General features: G+C 46.1%; 2 protein-coding genes across 2 annotated transcripts; one reads left to right on the top strand and one right to left on the bottom strand.

Moving 5' to 3' along the window:
- The first annotated feature begins 703 nt into the window (after positions 1-703).
- On the top strand, positions 704-6,774 carry Sting1 (stimulator of interferon response cGAMP interactor 1). Its single transcript, XM_077796467.1, has 7 exons — positions 704-732; positions 1,407-1,633; positions 1,760-1,943; positions 2,157-2,265; positions 4,024-4,262; positions 4,969-5,155; positions 5,693-6,774. Exons 2-7 carry the CDS (start codon positions 1,407-1,409, stop codon positions 5,884-5,886), a joined length of 1,140 nt encoding a protein of 379 aa, XP_077652593.1. The 5' UTR covers positions 704-732; the 3' UTR covers positions 5,887-6,774.
- A 2,408-nt stretch (positions 6,775-9,182) lies between these two features.
- Smim33 (small integral membrane protein 33) lies at positions 9,183-9,560 on the bottom strand. Its single transcript, XM_026401259.2, has one exon. It carries the CDS (start codon positions 9,558-9,560, stop codon positions 9,183-9,185), a length of 378 nt encoding a protein of 125 aa, XP_026257044.2.
- Between the last annotated feature and the right edge of the window lie 11,023 nt (positions 9,561-20,583).

Here is a 20,583-nt window from a genome sequence, read left to right as displayed (position 1 = left end):
GGCTCAGTGGTTGAGTGCCCCTGAGTTCAATCCCCTGTACCCCCCCCTCAAAAAAAATCTTTCTTTTTAAATATTTATTTTTCAGTTGTAGTTGGACACGATACCTTTATTTATTTATTTACTTATTTATTTTTATGTGGTGCTGAGGATCGAACCCAGGGCCTCACACATGTTAGGTGAGTGCTCTACCATTGAGCCCACAACCCCAGCCACCAAAACTTTCTTTCTATACTGGGGACTGAGACCAGGAGTTACACTCCTAGTTCTTTTTATTTTTTACTTTGAGACAGGGTCTTACTACATTGTTGAGGCTGGTCTTGAGCTTGTGATTCTTCTGCCTTAGCCTCTTAAGTCGTTGGCTTTACAGTTTTGTGCACCACCGGCCCCCACAAGTGAGTGATTTTTTGAACCCACTCAGTTTTGGGATATCAAGACTATCAAAGGAGTTTTCTCAAACCTTACCCCCACTCTAAGACTCAGAACTGGCTCATCAGATCTTTGGGCACAGGGTTCTTCCTCCCTGCCGGAGGGCAGGAAATACCCTACACCCCCTCCTAAAGCTAAAGTCTGGCAAGGTGCCCAACTTTGGGCGTTGCTGAGAAAGCTTCAGTTATTTTGAACATTTGTTTTTTAGGCTGTACCCAGACAGGTTTCATTGGCTGCTGGTAGTCGCTGTGCTGCCCTTCAACGTCTGTCATCTACCAGAAAGGACCTGTGTGTAGGAGGCAGAAGGTAGGACAAGGAGTGGCCCAGCCAGAGCCCCAAGGCTGGGGTCCTGGGTCCCAGATATGAGATCCAAAGGTCACCCTCACTACCTGAGCTCTGGTGTTCTACTTTACTGACTAAGGTCTTCCCTGGCTTGCGTTCTTGGGACAAGAAAGCCCAGGTCCCCAAAGGTCCTCTGGTGGGTTGAGCAGCTCATGTCACTTTTGAGTCTGGATCTGGGGATAGTTACTCCCTGCTTCCTTCCTTTTCTTTTTTCTTCTCTCTCTCTCTCTCTCTCTCTCTCTCACTCTCTCTCACTCTTTTAGACAGGACCTTGCTAGTTTGCTGAAGCTGCCCTCAAACTTACAATCCTTGTGTCTCAGCCTCCTGAACCCCTGGGATTACAAGCATGCACCACTGCACCCAGCTTCTGCCTGGTCTCTTTTCCACACCTGTGGTCTCACTGGGGCTGGGTGGAGTGTTTGTGTGCAGGCCTTGGTCTGTTCACCACAAATCTATCCTAGACAGTAGCTGTGGAGTGCTGTGTGCCTGAGCTATCCTCTAGAGATATCTTTAAGACAAATCTGTGAGAATGACTGGGCGCCAGGAATGGGGACACTAGAGGAGGTGCCAGCCAGGGCCTTAGTCTCAGAAGGGCAGGAGAGTGACAGAGCATGTCATGGATTTCTTGGTGCCTACAGATGCCATGCTCCAGACTGCATCCATCCATCCCACATCCCAGGGGTCACCGGGCCCAGCAGATGGCCTTGATCCTGCTGGGGGCCTGCCTGGTGGCCCTTTGGGGACTTGGAAATTCTCCAGACCATACTCTTCAGTACCTGGTATTCTACTTAGCCTCTCTGCAGTTGGGACTGCTGTTAAAAGGGATCTGCTGTCTGGCTGAGGAGCTATGCCACATCCATTCCAGGTGACTTCCTATAATCCTTGTGGCAATTGGGTTCCCCACCAGTGTCACTCCCTTGACTTCCAATCCCCTCCTTGAACGTCTCTGGCTGAACTGGGCTTGGGTCTGGGTCTGGGATGTCCTCTGCAGGTACCAGGGTAGCTACTGGAAGGCTGTGAGGGCCTGTGTGGATTGTCCCATCCGCCGTGGAGCTGTGCTGCTACTGTCCTGCTATTTCTACTGCTCCCTTCCAAACCCCACTGGCCAGCCCCTCAGCTCGATGCTGGCCTTCCTGGGCCTCTCACAGGCCCTGAGCATCCTCCTGGGTCTCCAGGTATGGTGCAGAGGGAGATAGAAGGTCTGGTTGAATTGGGGCATGGTCTTGTGTGATCTGCCTAAGCTTAGAGCTGGGAGTGGAGTTCTGGGAGTGGAGTCTGTAATGTCCTGGGATGGTAGGTTCAGTGGTGGCAGAGAAGTGAGCAAGTCATCAGCAGGTTGGAAAGCTTCTTGGAAGAGGAGAGCTCTGGTCCCATCTTGCTGCCTACAGGGCCTGGCCCCAGCTGAAGTCTCTGCAGTCTGCGAAAAAAGGAACTTCAACGTCGCCCAAGGACTGGCATGGTCATATTACGTTGGATACCTGCGGCTGATCCTGCCAGGTAGGCTGCTTTCTGTGCATTCATTCCTAGACACCATAAGACACATAGCCTCTGGTGTTCCTAGAATGCACTATATTTTTCAAAGCATTTTTGTGTCTATCAAATCATTGGATTCCCAAAACATCCTTGTCAGCCTGAACAATGTTGTTACTATGCCTGTTTGGCAGTGAGGAATGTGGAGCCAGAAGCCATTCAGTGACTTGCCTAAGGTCATCTGTGAATGTTTTTTTTGATAAATATTTACCCTATGCCTTGTGCTTTTCCTTTTTTAACTCATATCTATGAGGAAGAGATAGTTATCATCCCTGGTTTTTTTTTTCTTTCTCTTTCTTTCTCTCTCTCTTTTTTTTTTTTTTTGTATTGGGGATTGAACCCAGGGATGCTTAATCACCAAACCACATCCATCCCCAGCCCTTTATATTTTTTATTTTGAGACAGGGTCTTTTTAAATTGCTGAGACTGGCTTCTAACTTGTGATCCTCCTGCTTCAGCCTCCCAAGTAGCTGGGCTTAGAGGTGTGAGTCACTGCACCAGGTTTATCCCTATTTTAGAGATAGGAAAAGTGTGATTCTGAGAGATTAGTGACTTGTCCAGTGTTATACAGCTTAGTGGGCTTAGTGAGAGGAGGAGATAGGACTTGACCCCAGCTCTGTCCAGAGCTGAACCCTTGACCCATTCACTGTGGAGCCATAAGTCTCATTCCTTTGACGTGCAGGCCAAGCCTGCAGCTCTTCCACATCTTATGGCTGCCTGCCTTTCGCCCTAGGGCTTCTCCTAGGAGATGGTTCTGGAGTTAGAGGCCTGGCTCTCTGCCAGATAATGTTAGCAATTTCACCTCCCAGAGCTCTGGCCACTTCTGAAAGCTGTGATGGGAAGGGGAAGAACTGGTACTGAAGTCTGTGAAAAGGAGAAGGAGAAACAGGATGGTGGGTTTAGGAAGAAGACCACTAGGTACTCTTCTCTACCGTTCGCTGGCCTCCTATACTATGAGATTGGACTTGAACTGGACATGGTGGAATGGCTATAATTCCAGCAACTCAGGAGGCTGAGGTAGGAGGATTACAAGTTTGAGGCCAGCCTCAGCAATTTAGTGAGATCCTATCTCAAAATAAGAAAATAAAAAGGGCTGGGCCTGGCATGGTGGCACATGCCTGTAATCCCAGTGACTTGGGAGGCTGAAGCAGGAGGATATCAAGTTCAAAGCCAGCCTCAGCAAAAAGTGAAGCACTAAGCAACCGAGTGAGACCCTGTCTCTAAATAAAAATATAAAATAGGACTGGGGATGAGGCTCATTGGTCAAGTGCCCTGAGTTCAATCCCTGGTACCAAAAAAAGGGAGTGCGGGGGCTGGGACCGAGCATGGTGGTGCACACCTTTAATCCCAGCAGTTTAGGAGGCTGAGGCAGGAGAATCGTGAGTTCAAAGCCAGTCTCAGCAATTTAGTGAGGTCCTAAGCAACTCAGTGAGGCCCTGTCTCTATATAAAATACAAAAAAGGGCTGGGGATGTGGCTTAGTGATTAAGTACCCCTGAGTTCAATCCCCAGTACCGAAAACAAAACATAGGGCTGAGGATGTCACACAGTGGCAAAGAGCCTCTAGGTTCAACCTCTAGTCCCAAAGCAAATACACAATGAGAGTGGACTAGACCCTCAATTCTCTTGTACCCATAGACTAAGGGGGGACAATGGCCTTGGTATTAGTCCCGGATTTCATGGGATGCAGGGTTTACAGAGATGACTTCTTGACTTCCCTACCCAGGACTCCGGGCTCGGATCCAAACTTATAACCAGTTCCACAACAACATGCTACGAGGTGCAGGGAGCCAACGGCTGTATATCCTCTTCCCGCTGGAGTGTGGGGTGCCTGATGACCTGAGTGTAGCTGACCCCAACATTCGCTTCCTGCATACGCTGCCCCAGCAGAGTGCTGACCGTGCTGGCATCAAGGGTCGGGTTTACTCCAACAGCATCTATGAGCTTCTGGAGAATGGGAAGCCGGTGAGCTCACAAGGAGGTAGGGGGTCCCTGGAAGATCCCAAGGACCCTGGGCTCTGACCAAGCGCTGATAAAAATTCAAGATGTTTCTCTGAGCCTTGGTTGGTCCCAGGGCTAGCAAGATTCAGTTCTGAATGGTAATAGTAAATAACATTTCTTAAGCATTTACAGCATGCCAGGTGCCATTCTGAGTGGATCATATTACCATTCCATTGAAACTCACCATGTCTCTGGGGATAGGGACTGTTACGATGCCTACCTTACAAAAAAAAAGAAACTGAGGCTCAGAGACAGTGAAAAAGTGGATGATTTCAGCTTGAGTATAGTATGCTCTTGATCACCAAGCTGCCCTAAATGCAGGCTGTGAGACCATCTGAAGAGTTTCCTGTAGGTATGGAGAAACCCAGACCATAGTTGGAGCCCAGAGCCCCGCACCCAGACTCCACTTCCAGCTGGAGCAGCTGCTGTAGGTCTTACCCTGGGATCTTAGAAGGATCTGTGAAGGATAAGATTTGCCCACCCTAGTCCTGATTTCAGGAGGGAGGTGTCAGGTGAAGGCAGATCAGAGAGCACAGACAGCATCAGTGGCCACCTCCCAGAACTCAGTCTCTGCAGACTGAGGGAACGGGGCTTCAGCCCAAAGCACTGCAGTCCAGAGTCTGTATGCCTAGATAGAAACTCAATCTGTTCTTTCTTTCACCTCCTCCAGGCAGGTACCTGTGTCCTGGAGTATGCCACCCCCTTGCAGACCTTGTTTGCCATGTCACAGGATGGCAGAGCTGGCTTTAGCCGGGAGGATCGACTTGAACAGGCCAAACTCTTCTGTCGAACACTTGAGGACATCCTGGCAGAAGTCCCTGAGTGTCAGAACAACTGTCGCCTCATTGTCTACCAGGGTGAGGAGGTGATAGACTGGGGGGGGGGCAGGAGGAGTCAGGGTCTGTGGGTCTCTAGAGAGTCAGAAGGCAGCACTGTTTCCTGAACCATCTCAGGTGGTCAGGGAGGTCAAACCCTACCCCTTTCTTCTGTGGGAAAGGATCCCCTACCAACCTGGGACACTAGATTGCTTTCTGAGGTTTTTGGCTATAGACACTGGGTGGAGCCTGAGAGGTGGGTTCTGGGAGTCCCTTGTTTTATCTAGGAATGCCATAGGAAGCAGAAAAGTCCTTGGTTAGAGAATAAGGAGCACAAGAGAAGAGGGCTGCAGCCTCAGCTCTACCTTGACTGTGTGACCTTTTGTAGCATCATCTCTAAGACCAAGAGAATGGAATTCCATGACCTCTAAAACCACTTCTAACTAGGATTCCATTGAGCCTCTTTCCCCAGAGGCTGTGGGTGGGTGGGAAGAGGGGGTAGGGAGGAATGGGGGATCTTCTCTAAGTATGTTCCAGTGGGTTTAGGATCCTAACTCCTGTCCCATGACCCCACTCCAGAATCTGCAGAGGGGAGCAGCTTCTTGCTGTCACAGGAAGTTCTCCGGCACATGCGGCAGGAGGAAAAAGAGGAGGTTACTTTGAGCAGCATGGGGACCTCAGTGGTGCCCAGTTCCTCCACCCTGTCCCAAGAGCCCAAGCTCCTCATCAGTGATATGGAACAGCCTCTCCCACTCCGCACTGATGTCTTCTGAGGCCCAGGGTCTTCTTGCCTGAGGCTTCGAGAATCAGAACTGGAGCTTGCTTCAACTGCTGGATGTTCAGCAGAGCCATGCCTCCCAAAGAGGACTTTACAGAGAAAGTTTCTGGACTTGACATCTTCAGATGAGTCCTGTATCCATGGGCAAGCCATTTTACCTTTTTGAGCCGTAATCTCTTCTACAAAATGGGATTATAATTATTGCCCTACCTCACAGGGTTGTTGTGAGGACTGTGCATATGTAGAAGTTTTGTCTAAGCTCTAAGTACCAGGTAAACTTAAGGGGTATGCCAGTTGTTTTCCATTAGACCCTCTAGTGCCCAGGGACAGATTTGTCTGGGTGGCACAACAGACTCCCTTGTCCTTGGATTTCTGGTCATGTTTGGTCAATGGGGAGCTTCAGCAGGAGAATGGAGGGAGGAAGAGGTTGGGGTGTTTATCCCCGCACCCTCCTGGCAGTTCAGAAGTTGAGTGGGCTCTCTTGACAAGTGACCCTCCTGGCAAACCTGTCCATCTTCAGGTTTTGGGAACTGCCTCCTCTCCTTACCCCTGGCAGTGGCATTGGCTCTCCAGTAGAGGCCTCACCCTCACTTGTGGTTTCCTTATGTCCTGCCCTTTCTCAATGTCCTTTTTTATTTGAAGTGGTGGTGGTGTGTGTGTGTTGAGGTGGGGGGCATGTACCAGGAATTGAACCCGGGGGCACTGGACCACTGAGCCACATTCCCAGCCCTATTTCATATTTTATTTTGAGACAGGGTCCCACTGAGTTGCTTAGTGCCTCCCAATTGCTGAGCCTGGTTTTGAACTTGCAATTCTCCTGTCTCAGCCCCCCAAGCCTCTGGGATTACAGGCCTGCGCCACCACACCTGACTCTCAATAGTCATTTCTCTAGTCCTTTTTTGAGCTCAGATTACCTACTTTGAGTATGTCATCATTTTGCTGTTAGACTTTGCCAGATTAAAAAAAAATGTGTTTATCTGCTCTGATGTTCAGACCTAAGTCCAAGCATGCTTCGACGCACCTCTCATCCTGTACAGGGCAGTGAGGGGTGGGTGCCACTTCAGTCTGGGCAGAGCCTACCAGTTGGCAAAGAGTCAGGCAGTATCCCCCTAACCTCCCTGCCTTTTCAATGCCCTTTCAGTATCTCCAGTGAGTGGCTTGGGGAGCAGGGGCCAGAGGATAGGCTGAACCAGCACACAGATGCCATGAGTGGCATCCTGGGAAAAGGAGCAGGGCCCACTGAATAAATGTCCCCAGATGAGAGAGCCTGCGATAGGATCAAAGAGGAAGAGTTTGTGTGAGAAGATGGGACATCCCCTGGGATGTCTTGGACAACACAGCTAGTCATCATGCCATATGTTATGGCATCATCCTCAGAACAGAGCCACTGTGGTGGCACAGTTGCCCCTCACTGGGGGGAAGGCAGCCTGTTTCTACTAGTTCCATCTGGGATGACTTGCTCCCTCCCTCCTAACTTTGTTGCTTTTCCAACTTTGTTTTTTGATTCATAGGTTTTTTGTCATTTGTTTTTTTGGTACTGGGGATTGGACCCAGGGGTGCATTACCCCTGGACCACAATTCCAGCCATTTTTATTATTATATTTTTTTAAATTTTGAGATAGCATCTCTTTAATTTGCTTAGGGCCTTGCTAAATTGCTGAGGCTGGCCTTGAATTTGTGACTCTCCTGCCTCAGCCTTCTGAGCCGCTGAGATTACAGACATGCCACGGCACCCAGCTCCACCTTTGTTTTTAAATTTTTTTTTTCATTTGTAGATGAACACCATACCTTTATTTTATTTATTTGTTTTTATATGGTGCTAAGGATCAAACCCTTTGCCTCACACATGCTAGGCAAGTGCTCTACCACTTAGCTACAACCCCTGCCCCTCCACCTTTTTATTTTTATCACAAATGCTCAATAAGCATTTCTGAGTGCAGCATCACTTTGAAGAAATGTTCCGCACAGAGAAAACCAGCTACTCCTATGGACAACAAAGTCAAGGGAATCAAGGGGGAAACTATCCCCTTGCTCAGCTGTTCCAGCCATATTTCTTCCAAGACCTGAGATTCTTCCATCATGTCAGTTACTCTTACACCAGAAACCAGTCCAGAATCAAGGGCCTCGGACTTGACCTTGTTCCACCCATCAGCGCCCAGCATGGTGGCCAGTTTGTAGAGCTTAATGGCCCCAAGTCCAAACCCTGACTCCAGGTCAAGGATGTGGCTCAGTATACAGTGCTTGCCTAGCATGTATGAGGTCCTGGGTTCCATCCCTACCCAGTACTATAAAATAGGTAAATAGATATAATGTCCTGACTCTACCACTTGGTATTTGCATCTGTCTGGGTGTTTCTTGTTTGTTTGTTTGTTTTGTTTTGTTTTAGTACTGGGAATTGAACCCAGTTGCTCTACCACTGAGCTATACTCCTAGCCCTTTTTTATTTTTTATTCTGAGATGGACTCTCTAAATTGTGCTGTCTGACCTCAAACTTGCAATCTTCCTGCCTCAGCCTCCCAAGTAGCTAAGATTGTGCTATTGTGCCTGGGTAGGAAATGTTTTGTGTAAATTCTAGGCTTATTTCTACAGGTCCATGTGGTTAGAAAGTGGGAGATGATGAGAATCCCCAAATTCCCCCATCACATCCTAAGAAGGCAAGACAGAGTCAGTGGGGTCCATTCAAAGGCAATCTTTGAACTATAAATGGTGCTTGGGACTTCCAAAGGCTTTAGACATTGTCAACAAAACCTAGGCCCTGCACCAAGATTTGCTCCATCATGGGTGAAAGGCAACCTTTCCTTCCTTGAGTCCTCAGAGTCTCAGAAAAGGCAGATCAAGGGTTCTTTGCTGTGGCTGTCCCTGACTGGACTTTAATAGGATCTGGGCACTCTATGGAGCATCTGACATTCCTGATTAGAATTGAGGTGGGTGGTGGAATCTTTCACAGTGGATTCACTTTACCTCAAAAGGGAAGGAGATTAAGGGTGATGGTGTGGGCAGGGACTCAGAGCTTAAGGGTCAGGAGCTCTGTGAAGGGAGGTAAGTCTTCATAAACCTTAGACCCTGGGGACACCCACAGCAGCAGGCCTCTGCGCAGGGCCCTGCTCTCAAGCTTTCATTTTTCCTGTCCATCAAGAGCTCTTTTCAGAAACATTTGGAGAGGGCAGCTCCTGCTCAGTCCAGTATACCCATCTACAGCTCTGATGCTTAGGCTCCAATTTGCTTTTGCTCTAATTCTCAGTCCAGTTTCTTGTGCTGAGCCAGATCAGATTAACTTCCCAAATCTCCCTCTTACAGATATGTTACTTCATCAATACTGGGCCTGGGCCCTTCTGGAGTAGGATCAGATCCAGGGATTGGAGGTCCCTGCTGGTCTTCTTTATGACTGTCCTGGGGGCCCAGCAGCCTCCAGTGGATGAGGTAGATGCCATACTCTGGCTTTGGGGCTGGTGGCTCTGTGGAGAGAGTAGCATGGCCTTGGTGCAGCCTTGGCCCAAAGTGGACTGCCACCACAATACAGACCGCAAGCAGGACAAAGGCGGCAACAATGATGGTGAGTGGTGGCAGCCCGTCTCCTTGAATTGGTTCCCAGGCTCCACCCAGCACCTCTGGAAGCTGCCTCTGGGGCTCCTGCCCCAATGAACCATTCACAGCTGGAGGAGGAGTCATCAGTCTGGGAAGGGAGGAGAAAAGAGAGGCTGAAGTGGGCATGTACACACAGAAAAAGGTCAAAATGGAGCCAGGAGTGATGGTGCATGCCTGTAATCCTGGCGACTCAGGAGGCTGAGTTGGGAGGATTGCAAGTTCAAGACCTGCCTCAGCAATTTAGCAGGAAATTAAAAAACAAAAAGGGCTGGAGAGGGCTGGGATCGTGGCTCAGAGAAAGAGGGCTTGCCTCGAATGTATGAGGCACTGGGTTTGATCCTCAGCACCACATAAAAATAAATGACTGTGTTCATCTATAACTAAAAAATAAATTTTTTTTAAAGAGCTGGGGATATAGCTCAGAAGTAAAGCGCCCCTGGGTTCAATCCCTAGTGACCCCCTCCAAAGAAAAAGACAAAAATAGAAAGAGATTGACACCCAAAGGAAACAGAGAGAAACTCAGAGAGGAAAACACACACACACACACACACACACACACACACACACACACGAGACAGAGAAACAGAGATAATCACACACATAAACAGAAAATAAAAGACAAAGACAAAAGACAGAGGGGGATACAGAGAGAAAGATACACATGGGAAAAGGAAAAGAAAAGGAGATAAAGATGGAGACTGAAATAAAGATGAAGACAGAGACAAAGAAATGGAAAGACAGCAAGTTAAAGTTGCTCAGAAAAGGGCGAAGAGAAGGGCATCATTATAATCTGGCCAATAGTTTGGTCCCAAGTCCCTTCCCACTGCCTGCCTGCTTTCCCCAGGTCTTAGCAAGATTCCTAAATAGGTCCTGTGTCCTGGGTCAAGAATCTGAGCATGCTATGGGCTGCTGTCCCACGTCCTGGGCAGTGGGCAGTGAACAGCTGCTTCTTAAAGTCCTGGAGAAAGGGAATCATTGTCTGGCCTCTTAGGCTCCCCTACTCCCACTCACTGGAAGGCAAAAAGGTGTTCCTCTGAGGGAGGAAACAGAGAGCATAAAGAACTCCAGAAGCTTGGGGTGAGGCGGGGAGGCCTCATTCTATACTATGTGCCCCCTGCTCCCAGGCGTCAGAGTCAAGTTCTGGAGACTTGAGGGGGCAGTATCCACGGTGTATTCCTGGCTCTGCCAAGGACAAACTGAGGAGATTCAGTGCCAGTACCCCCGCCCCCCTGTCAGGATCTCTGGGTTCTACCAAAAGCATGGGGACATAATCCCCACCTATCTATCTCCACCCTGATGGATGGTAGTGAAGGAAACAAAACTCAAAACTGTAATCCCCAGAGTGAGGTCATCACAAGCCTTCCCCTTCCCAGCAGGACCATGCTACAGACCCTAGGGGGAAGGGCACCCTTCTAGCCCTCAGCCCTGCCCTCCTCCTGGGTAGGCAACTGGGGCTCAGGAATGGCTTGCCCCAATTGTCCTCTGTCACACTGTCCTTTCTATCCCATCTCCCTTTGCATAATATGGAAAGCCCAATACTCACCGCCCCTCCTTGAGCTTTCAGGGACCAGCCATAGGGCTTCCAGGGCAGAGGACAGGAAAGCAGCACCGGATGTAGGGGGTTGGGGGGGAAGCCCAGGACTGGGAAAGGCTTGGGGCCCCTGCAGGGAGTCAGGCCAGCCTGGCAGGAAGGGATGAGCAAGAGTCTACCTGGTTCATTGTCCGGGACTGGTGCAGGGCTCCCGTGGGATTCGAGGCCAGGTAGGCAAAGGCGAGCTGGCTGCCCCGGCTCAGCCCCTACCCGGAGCTGCCACGTCTTCAGGGCTCATGGGGCACACACCCTCAGCACACAATTTTACTACTCTTTCCCGCGCTTGCACTTCCGGGAACATTTGAGCTACCCTGGGCCAGTCGTTAACTCGGATAGTTGATCTTCCTCCTTGGCCCCTCCTTTCTGGCTGCCTGCCAACTTCAGGAGCTGGGTCAGCCCGCCCACCCCTCCTCCACCAGATCTCAGCCTCTGCCAGGCTCCCCCTCTCCCGCACCAGGATATGCACTCCCCACCGCCACCTATTTCCTGAAGTTACTGTCCTTTGATCTTCTTTTTGTATATTATACTTCAAACTCAAAGGAAAATGTAGATTAACATACACTCCCTATGTAACATATTGTATATATAATAAATCTCTATCTATGGCCCAACCTCCGGCTCTGTTCCTTTCTTATTAGTTTTCTGACATTTATTTATAAAATGTTAAGAATTAAAGTTTATTTTAAAAATCTATTTTTACTTCACGCCTGTAATCCCAGCACTCAGGAGGCTGAGTCAGGAGGATCACAAGTTCAAGGCCAGCCTCAGGATTTAGCAAGACCATAAGCAACTTAGTGAGACCCTGCCTCAAAATATAAAATAAAGAAAAGGTCTGGGGGCTGGGGATGTGGCTCAAGCGCTAGTGCGCTCGCCTGGCATGCGTACAGCCCGGGTTCGATCCTCAGCACCACATACCAACAAAGATGTTGTGTCTGCCGATAACTAAAAAAAAAATAAATAAATATTAAAAAAAAAAAAAAAAGAAAAGGTCTGGGGATGTGATTCAGTGGTTACATACCCCTGGGTTCAATCCCCAGGAGAAAAAAAAATCGATTTTTACTTTTAGTTAATTTGGTGTGCGGTGGTGCATGCCTATCATCCCAGCTACTCAAGTGGCTGAGGCGGAAAGATCCCAACTTCAAAGCCAGCCTCAGCTATTTAGCTAGACCCTGCCTCAAAAAAAAAAAAAAAAAAAAAAAAGAGCTGGGTACATAGTTTAGTGTTGGAGCACCCCTGTGTTTAATTCCCAGTACTGCAAAAAGAAAATCCATTTTCACTTTTTATTTATTATTATTGTTGTTGTTATTATTATGCAAATAATACTGGGAATTGAACACACACTTGAGGTAAGGGCTCTATCACTCAGCTACTTCCCAGCCCTTTTACTATTTATTTATTTATTACATTTTTTGGTACTGGGGATTTAACCCAGAGGCACTACTGCTGAGCTACAATCTCCAGCCCTTTTTGTTTTTTATTTTGAGACAGGGTCTCACCAAGTTGCTTAGGGAATCGCTAAATTGCTGAGTCTGGCTTTGAATTTGCAATCCTCTTCCCTCTGTCTGGAGTTGCTGGGATTACAGGCATGTGCCATGGCATCCAGCAAAAAAAAAAAAAAAACAACATTCCTTTCTTTTGGGTTCTCTCTCTCTCTCTCTCTCTCTCTCTCTCTCTCTCTCTCTCTCTCAATTGTAGATGGACAGAATGCCTTTATTTTATTTGTTTATTTTTATGTGGTGCTGAGGATCAAACGCAGTGCCTCACGCATGCTAGGCAAGCGCTCTGCCTCTGAGCAATAGCCCCAGCCCTGGTTTTTACAAATATGAATTTTATATCTCTTTGTATTTATTTGAATGTAACTTCAATTGCAAAAGTGTTTTATTTAATGTGTCAAAGTCACAAAAAGTGTCCAGCAGAGTGCTCTCTAGTCAGTTGTTTGTTTGTTTGTTTGTTCCAGGACTGGGGATTCAACTAAGGGGCACTGAGCCACATTCCCAATCCTTTTTTATTTTTTATTTTAACACAGGGTCTCCATAAATTGCTGAGGCTGGCCTTGAGGTTGTGATCCTCCTGCCTCAGACTCCCGAGTCCCTGGGATTAACAGGTGCATGCCATGCACCCAGTTCAGAGACAGTTTTTACAAGATTTTTTTTTTTTTCTGGCTGGCTTCACGGGACCAGCCATTCTTCATCCTGCCACCTGACGCACATGCATTATTACCAGAGAATATAGGTCACTGGAAGAGGGTTTCCAAAGTGTTCCCAGAGAGGGCAGAACAAGTTCCTGAGTCAAGCTCAGGATAAGTGGGGTCCTTGGTATATGTGACAGAAAAGAATTTCAGTACATACCAATACTTACACGGAGATTTATTAAGAAAAACAAGTAATGCACATTCAAGGAGAATGCAGAGAGTGAGACACAGTTCTGGGTTCTCTGACTCTTCTTTTAAAGGAAACTTGGTGAGGGGTGGACATGTTTGGGTATGCTAGGATGGCATCAGTTTGGTTCTTCTCAGTGTTCTTAGGCTGTCCAGGTCTTCATTATCTGATCAGTAGAAAATACTGGAAAGTCCTCTAAGTTGTAAGTTTCTATTTATTGGGCTATTTAACAGCGTGAAAGGTAATTTTCCTAAGTGAGTCAATTTACAGTAAATTTAAGATTTACAGATTTCCCAGAAATTTGGGAGGGACCTGCCTGGGAGAGAGAGTGGCTCAGAGAGTGACAGGCCTGGAAAGGTATGTCAAACCTCAGATCAAAATTATATTTCCTCATTGGACGCAGTGGTGAACTCCCGTAACCCCAGTGACTCAGGAGGCTAAGACAGGAAGATTGAAAGTTCAAGACCAGCTTGGGCAATTTAGAAAGACCCTGTCTCAAACTGAAAAATAAAAAGGATTGGGATTGTAGTTCAGAGGTAAAGCACCCCTAGGTTCAATTTCCAATACCAAAAAAAAAAAAAATGTTTTTGAAAAGAGGAAATGTTTCCTTTTCCTTTTTTTTTTTTTTTTTTTTTTTTTTTTTTTTTTATTGGTCGTTCATAACATTACATAGTTCTTAATACATCATATTACACGGTTTGATTCAAGTGGATTATGAACTCCCGCTTTTACCCCGTATACAAATTGCTGTATCACATCAGTTACCCTTCCATTGATTGACATATTGCCTTTCTAGTGTCTGATGTATTCTGCTGTCTGTCCTATTGTCTACTATCCCCCCTCCCCTCCCCTCCCCTCCCCTCCCCTTTTCTCTCTCTACCCCTTCTACTGTAAATCATGTCTTCCATTTGTATTCTCTTGACTTACCCCTCCTTACCTCTTATATGACATTTTGTATAACCCTGAGGATCGCCTTCCATTTCCATGCAATTTCCCTTCTCACTCCCTTTCCCTCCCACCTCTCATCCCTGTTTACTGTAAATATTCTTCTCAAGCTCTTCGTCCCTACCCTGTCCTTGTTTACACCCCTTATATCAAAGGAGTCATTTGGTATTTGTTTTTTAAAGATTGACTAGCTTCACTTAGCATAATCTGCTCTAATGCCATCCATTTCCCTCCAAATTCTATAATTTTGTCATTTTTTAATGCAGAGTAATACTCCATAGTGTATAAATGCCACATTTTTTTTATCCATTCATCTATTGAAGGGCATCTAGGCTGGTTCCACAGTCTTGCTATCGTGAATTGAGCTGCTATGAACATCGATGTAGCAGTGTCCCTGTAGCATGCTCTTGTTAGGGCTTTAGGGAATAGACCGAGAAGGGGAATAGCTGGGTCAAATGGTGGTTCCATTCCCAGCTTTCCGAGAAATCTCCATACTGCTTTCCAAATTGGCTGCACCAATTTGTTTTTAGTTGTTGATGGACCTTTATTTTATTCATTTATTTATAGGCTCAGAATTGAACCCAGTGCCTCACACGTGCTAGGCAAATGCTCCCTCACTGAGTTACAACCCCAGCCCCTCCTTGTCCTTTCTATATATATATATATATATATATATATATATATATATATATATATATATATTTTAGTTGTAGTTGGACACAACACCTTTATTTTTATTTATTTATTTTTTTGTGGTGCTGAGGATCAAACTCAGTGCCTCATGCATACTAGGAGAGCGCTGTACTGCTGAGCCACAACCCCATCCCTCCTTGATGTCTCCTTTCTACTTTTTTTTTTTTTTATTCATTGTACTGAGATTAAACCCAGGGACCCACTGAGCTACATCCCCAGCTCTTTTTATTTATTGTAGAGGCTGGCCTCAAGCTTATGATCCTCCTCCCTCAGACTTCAGAGTTGCTGGGATTGATTCCAGGCTAGTGCCACAGCACCCAGCTGTCTACATATTTTTATGTCTTTTATCCAACTCCAACCTCAGCACCACTCTGTCTTTCAGATGGGAGACCAGGAACCCCCCCTTACCCAGTGACTTGATGAAACCTCTTGGTTCCTTGTCTCTTAGCCAAACAGCCTACACCCTGACATGCAGGGAGTCCACTGAGCCCTCCATGATCACTTGAGCCCAGGTACCTTGAGCTGAACTGACCCTTGAATTACATGAGCATGGTTGCTGGTTGATTCTGAAGCCTCTGGTTAGCACTTGCTCGTGCAATTAAGGGCTCTGGTCATTCTCTGCCTCCTACTCTGATCCACTTAGACATTAGCCATTGGGAATCTGGAGTGTGTCCCAAGTCCAAGGTTTTAGCCACTGCTTCTTGCCTCCCCCCTTCTCAAGACACATGTGACAATGCTCTTATAGGCACCTTCACTGGGGCCTTGGGTCAAAAAGCTCAATTTATAATACTTCTGATGGATATATATATATATTTCATCAATACTGGATCTGTCTCTTAAAGGGGTCCATGGAGGATAAGAAGGTGGAACTTCTCCACCACTCTCCTATCTCCACACTCAGTATTGTGAATTGCCTTTCCCCATTCCTACCCTCTAAACCTTAACCATCAATATGGCTTAATTCTAGTGTCACCTCCTTCCAGAATGTATTCTACCACCCATTATACTTGAGTAGCCTTCTTTCTTTTTCTTTTCTTTCTTTCCTCTCAGTACTCCCTAGTACCAGGGACACTTTATCACTGAGCTACATATCCAGCCCTTTTTTATTCTTTGTTTTGACATAGGCTCTCACCTCTAACTAAATTGTTGAAAGTCTCACTAAATTGCTGAGGCTGACCTCGAACATGTGATTCTCCTACCTCAGCCTCCTGAGTTGCTGGGATTACAGGCATGTACCACCATGCCTGGCACCTTCTTTCTTTTCTTTAAACCCTATAGTAGTTGGTTTCTCATCAGCTTCTAATATTTGTTACATTTTTATTATTTGGTACTAGGATTGAACCCAGGGGCACTTAACCACTGAGTAACAGCACCAGCCCTTTTTAAATTTTTTTATTTAAAGACAGTATCTCACTAAATTGCTTAGGGCCTCACTATGTTGCTGAGGCTAGGGGATCACATGTTGCAATCCTCCTGTCTCAGCTACCTAAGACACTGAGATTACAGGCATGCACCACCATGCCTGGCCATTTTATTTTTATTTTAAGACAGGATCTTACTAAATTACTGAGGCTGGTCTCAAACTTCAATCTCCTGCCTTGGCCTCTAGAGTCACTGGGAGCAGAGGTATATGCCATTATGACCTTCTCACTCTGCAGGAGGTGTGGGATTTCTTTTGGGGGTAATAAAATATTCTAAAATTTATTTTAGATGTGATGGTTACACAAGTATCTGAATATACTAGTGCCACTGAATTGTACATTCTATTTTATTTTATTTTTTGATACTGAGGATTGAACCCAAGGGCGCTTTACTACTGAGCTACGTCCCCTGTTCTATGTATTTATTTATTTAGGGGAAGTACCAGGGATTGAACCACTGAGCCACATCCCCAGCCCTATTTTGTATTTTATTTAGAGACAGGGTCTCACTGAGTTGCTTAGCGCCTCACTTTTGCTGAGGCTGGCTTTGAACTCAAAATCCTCCTGCCTCAGCCTCCCGAGCTGCTGGTAGTATAGGTGTGAGCCACCATACTGGGCTTATTTTTAATTTTGAAACAGGGTCTCACTAAATTGCTGAGGCTATCTTTGAACTTGAGATCTTGCTGCCTCAGACTCCCGAGTTGCTGGGATTACATGAGCCACCATAACCAACTCTGAATTACACTTTGAGGATGATTGAAAGTGATGAAGATATCCATACAGTGATGGGACATCTAGCACCTGAGTGGGATGAGGAAGGCATCCATGAGGCAGGGTGTGGAAACAGAGACTGTAGAGTGGTTACTGAAAAGGAAGTGATCAAATAAATAAACATATCAAGAATATGTGAGGGCTGGGGTTGTGGCCCAGCGGTAGAGCGCTCGCCTAAGCATGTGCAAGATCTTGGGTTCAATCCTTAGCACTACATAAAAAACAAACAAATAGGGCTGGGGTTGTGGTTCAGTGGTAGAGTCCTTGCCTAGCATGCATGAGGCACTGGGTTTGATCCTCAGCACCACATAAAAATAAAATAAAGATATTGTGTCCACCTAAAAACTAAAAAATAGATATTTTTTTAAAATAAATAAAATAGAGTTATTGTGTCCAACTACAACTAAAAAACAAAATATTTTTTAAAAAAAGAATATGTGGGGCTGGGGTTGTGGCTTAGTGGTAGAGCACTCGCCTAGTGTGTGCGGGGCGCTTGATTCAATCCTCAGCACATCTATAAAAATAAAAATAAAGGTATTGTGTCCAACTATAACTAAAATAAAACATTAAAAAAAAAGTATGTGAGCTAGTTGGGCAGTGTGCACACCTGTAATTCCAGTGACTTGGGAGACTGAGGCAGGAGAATTCCAAGTTTGAAGACAGTCAGGGCAACTTAGAGAAATCCTATCTTAAAATAAAAAACAAAAACAAAAAACAAAAAACCTGGGATTGTAGCTCAGTTGTAGAGCGCGTCTGGGTTCAATCTTCAATATTACATACACACACAAAAAGGATATGTGAGTGGGTCTGCAGTGGCATACACAGCTCCAGAGGCAGAGACAGGGGGATCACAATTTCAAAGATAGCCTCAGCAACTTAACACCTAAGGAACTCATCGAGACCCTGTCTCAAAAGAAGGGGCTGGGGATGTTGCTCAGTGGTTAAGTACACCTAGGTTCAATCACTGGTACAAAAAAAAAAAAAAAAAAAGATGCATGAGTCAGATTTCAGAGAATGGCCTGGGAGAAGCTACCAGTTTCACCATCTGCTTGTAAAAGGAACTAAGTTTCCTTGGAGAAATTGCTGATTCCAAGACTAGGCAGGTTACACAATGAACTTGGAAGATCTCATTAAGCTAGGAAGTAAAAACAGTGCTCATGATGGAGTCAGAAGGACTCAGAAACCAGCTTGAAGGGGCTCCCACTGGCCAAAAAGGGAACAATTGGAGCAGTAAAATCATAAATTAGTATGATATATTATAATCCATTGAATAAAACAGGAATGACTTCATACAAATATGAATTTAAAAATAAAGTTGAAAATTTGTTGAAGAGTGAAATATTTAGATAGTTTCTAAGTATCTCCCCACAAAATAGCCACTAATGATACAAAGGAGAAAAGCATAACTTTAGTATAGAGAAAACCAGCTGATTAGTGACCTCCACCCTCACTCCTCACACTCCCTTCCCTACCACAAGATATAACCCTTAGAATTTGTGAATGTTACTTCTTTGGAAGAAAAAAAGCCTTTGCAGATGTAATTAAGCCATGGTCCTTGAACTGAGATGATCATCTTAAACAGGCAGATGAGTCCTAAATTCAATGGCAAATGTCCTTCTAAGAGACACACAGAAAACAGGGAGGAGAAGGAGATGTAAAGACATAGGCACAGATTAAAGTGATGTGGCATAAGCCAAGGAGTTCCAAGGAAAGACCAACAGCCACCAGAAGCTGGAAGAAGGCAAGGAAGGTTCTTTCCTAGAGCTTTCAGGGTAGAATGGCCTTGCTGACATCTTGATTTCAACTTCTGGCCTCCAGAATTGTGAGTGGTGCTGGGGATTGAACCCATGAGTTCTCTACCACTGAGCTACATTCCCAGACTGTTTATTTATTTATTTATTTATTTATTTAGAGACAGGGTCTCGATAAATTACCAAGGCTGTCCTGGAACTTAGGCTCCTCCTGCCTCAGCCTCCCAAATCAGTGGAATTACAGATGGATACCACTGCACCTGATAATTTCTGTTGTTTAAAGCCATCGCTGTGTGGTAATTTGTTAAGAAGACACAGAAAATGGATATAGTGGTAGACACCATCTTGAGCAAGTGATCAATGTGAACACCCTCAGTAATGGAACAAATCAAAATCATGCATCACTAAATAGAATATGAAGGCAGGACACAGCACTGCTTCTGTGATACTCCTGCCAAAGACATAAACCTAAATCTGATCATGAGGACACATATTGAGGGACAGTCAACAAAATAACCAGACCAAAATCTTCAAAAGTGTAAAGGTCTTAGAAGTCAAGGAAAACTGGGCACAGTAGTACACGCCTATAACCCCAGTGACTAGGGAGGCTGAGGCAGGAGGATTACAAGTTCAAGGCTAGCCTTAGCAACTTGTGAGACCCTTCCTTTAAAAAGGGAGGTGGTGGTGGTGGGAGGAGGTCTCAAAATATAAAAGAAAAAGGGCTGAGGATGTGGCTCAGTGGTAGAGTTCCCTGGCTTCAATCCCCAGTTCTACAAAAAGAAAAAAAAAAAAGCAAAAAAGATTTCTATTTTTAGTTTTTTTAATAAATGGTGTAGGGTTGAACCAATGCTCCTAAAATTTTTGAGTTTACTTCAGTAACCTGCCATATGGGAGGCATTATGCCAGGTCCTAGGGGTACTGAAAAAAGTAACCATGCTGGTCTATAGTCTGCAGGAGAGAATATCATGGGATGCAGATGAGTGATAGATGGAGGCTAAGGACAGGGTGCTGCCAGAGCACAGGGAGCACCTAACTCCAATGGGGTCAGGAGGCAGAGGGAGGGATGCTTAGCACGTGGTGTTCTTGCTTTCCTATTAGGAAAAATAATAATATTTATAAATTCTCCTTGAAAGATGTTGGGAGTCCTGTCTGGATTGGGAGCCCTGAGGAGGAGAGGAATGTGGAGAATTCAGAGTCTACAGAGCATGGGCGGCTAGTGGGCTCAGCCTCAAGCTCGATCCTGGGAGAGGAAAACCTGGTCTGAAACAGCCTGCTCCAGGAAAACCTCCAAGTAATATATGGAAGGACTTAAGGGACCCCCTAGGCAAGGAAGGCAGAGATGTGACCAGATTGCTATCATTGCTCATCGGGCCCTAGAGCCAACCGGAGGCGCACTGGCCACAGTCACTGCTGCTCAGCATCACATCCTCATCTGGGCTGCGTGCTGAGCAGGGCCCCTGGAGCCGGTCCCAATCTGTTTCCTTCTATTCTTTGACAGGAAGCTCCTGGAGAGCCAACCCCCACCCCACACCCCGCCCCAGTACTCCCTTTCTCTTC

The sequence above is a fragment of the Urocitellus parryii genome, chromosome 1 (genome assembly GCF_045843805.1).
Source record: "Urocitellus parryii isolate mUroPar1 chromosome 1, mUroPar1.hap1, whole genome shotgun sequence".
NCBI lineage: Eukaryota > Metazoa > Chordata > Mammalia > Rodentia > Sciuridae > Urocitellus > Urocitellus parryii.
Note: the sequence above shows the minus strand (reverse complement) of the source record. Positions and strands in the feature narration are given on the sequence as shown.

Excerpts from the sequence above, each read along its gene's own strand:
- Sting1 (XM_077796467.1), top strand. The coding sequence starts at position 1,407 with ATGCCATGCTCCAGACTGCATCCATCCATCCCACATCCCAGGGGTCAC. Across the intron at positions 1,634-1,759 it reads CTATGCCACATCCATTCCAG|GTACCAGGGTAGCTACTGGA; the intron begins GTGACTTCCTAT and ends TGTCCTCTGCAG. Across the intron at positions 4,263-4,968 it reads TTCTGGAGAATGGGAAGCCG|GCAGGTACCTGTGTCCTGGA; the intron begins GTGAGCTCACAA and ends CACCTCCTCCAG.
- Smim33 (XM_026401259.2), bottom strand. The coding sequence starts at position 9,560 with ATGACTCCTCCTCCAGCTGTGAATGGTTCATTGGGGCAGGAGCCCCAG.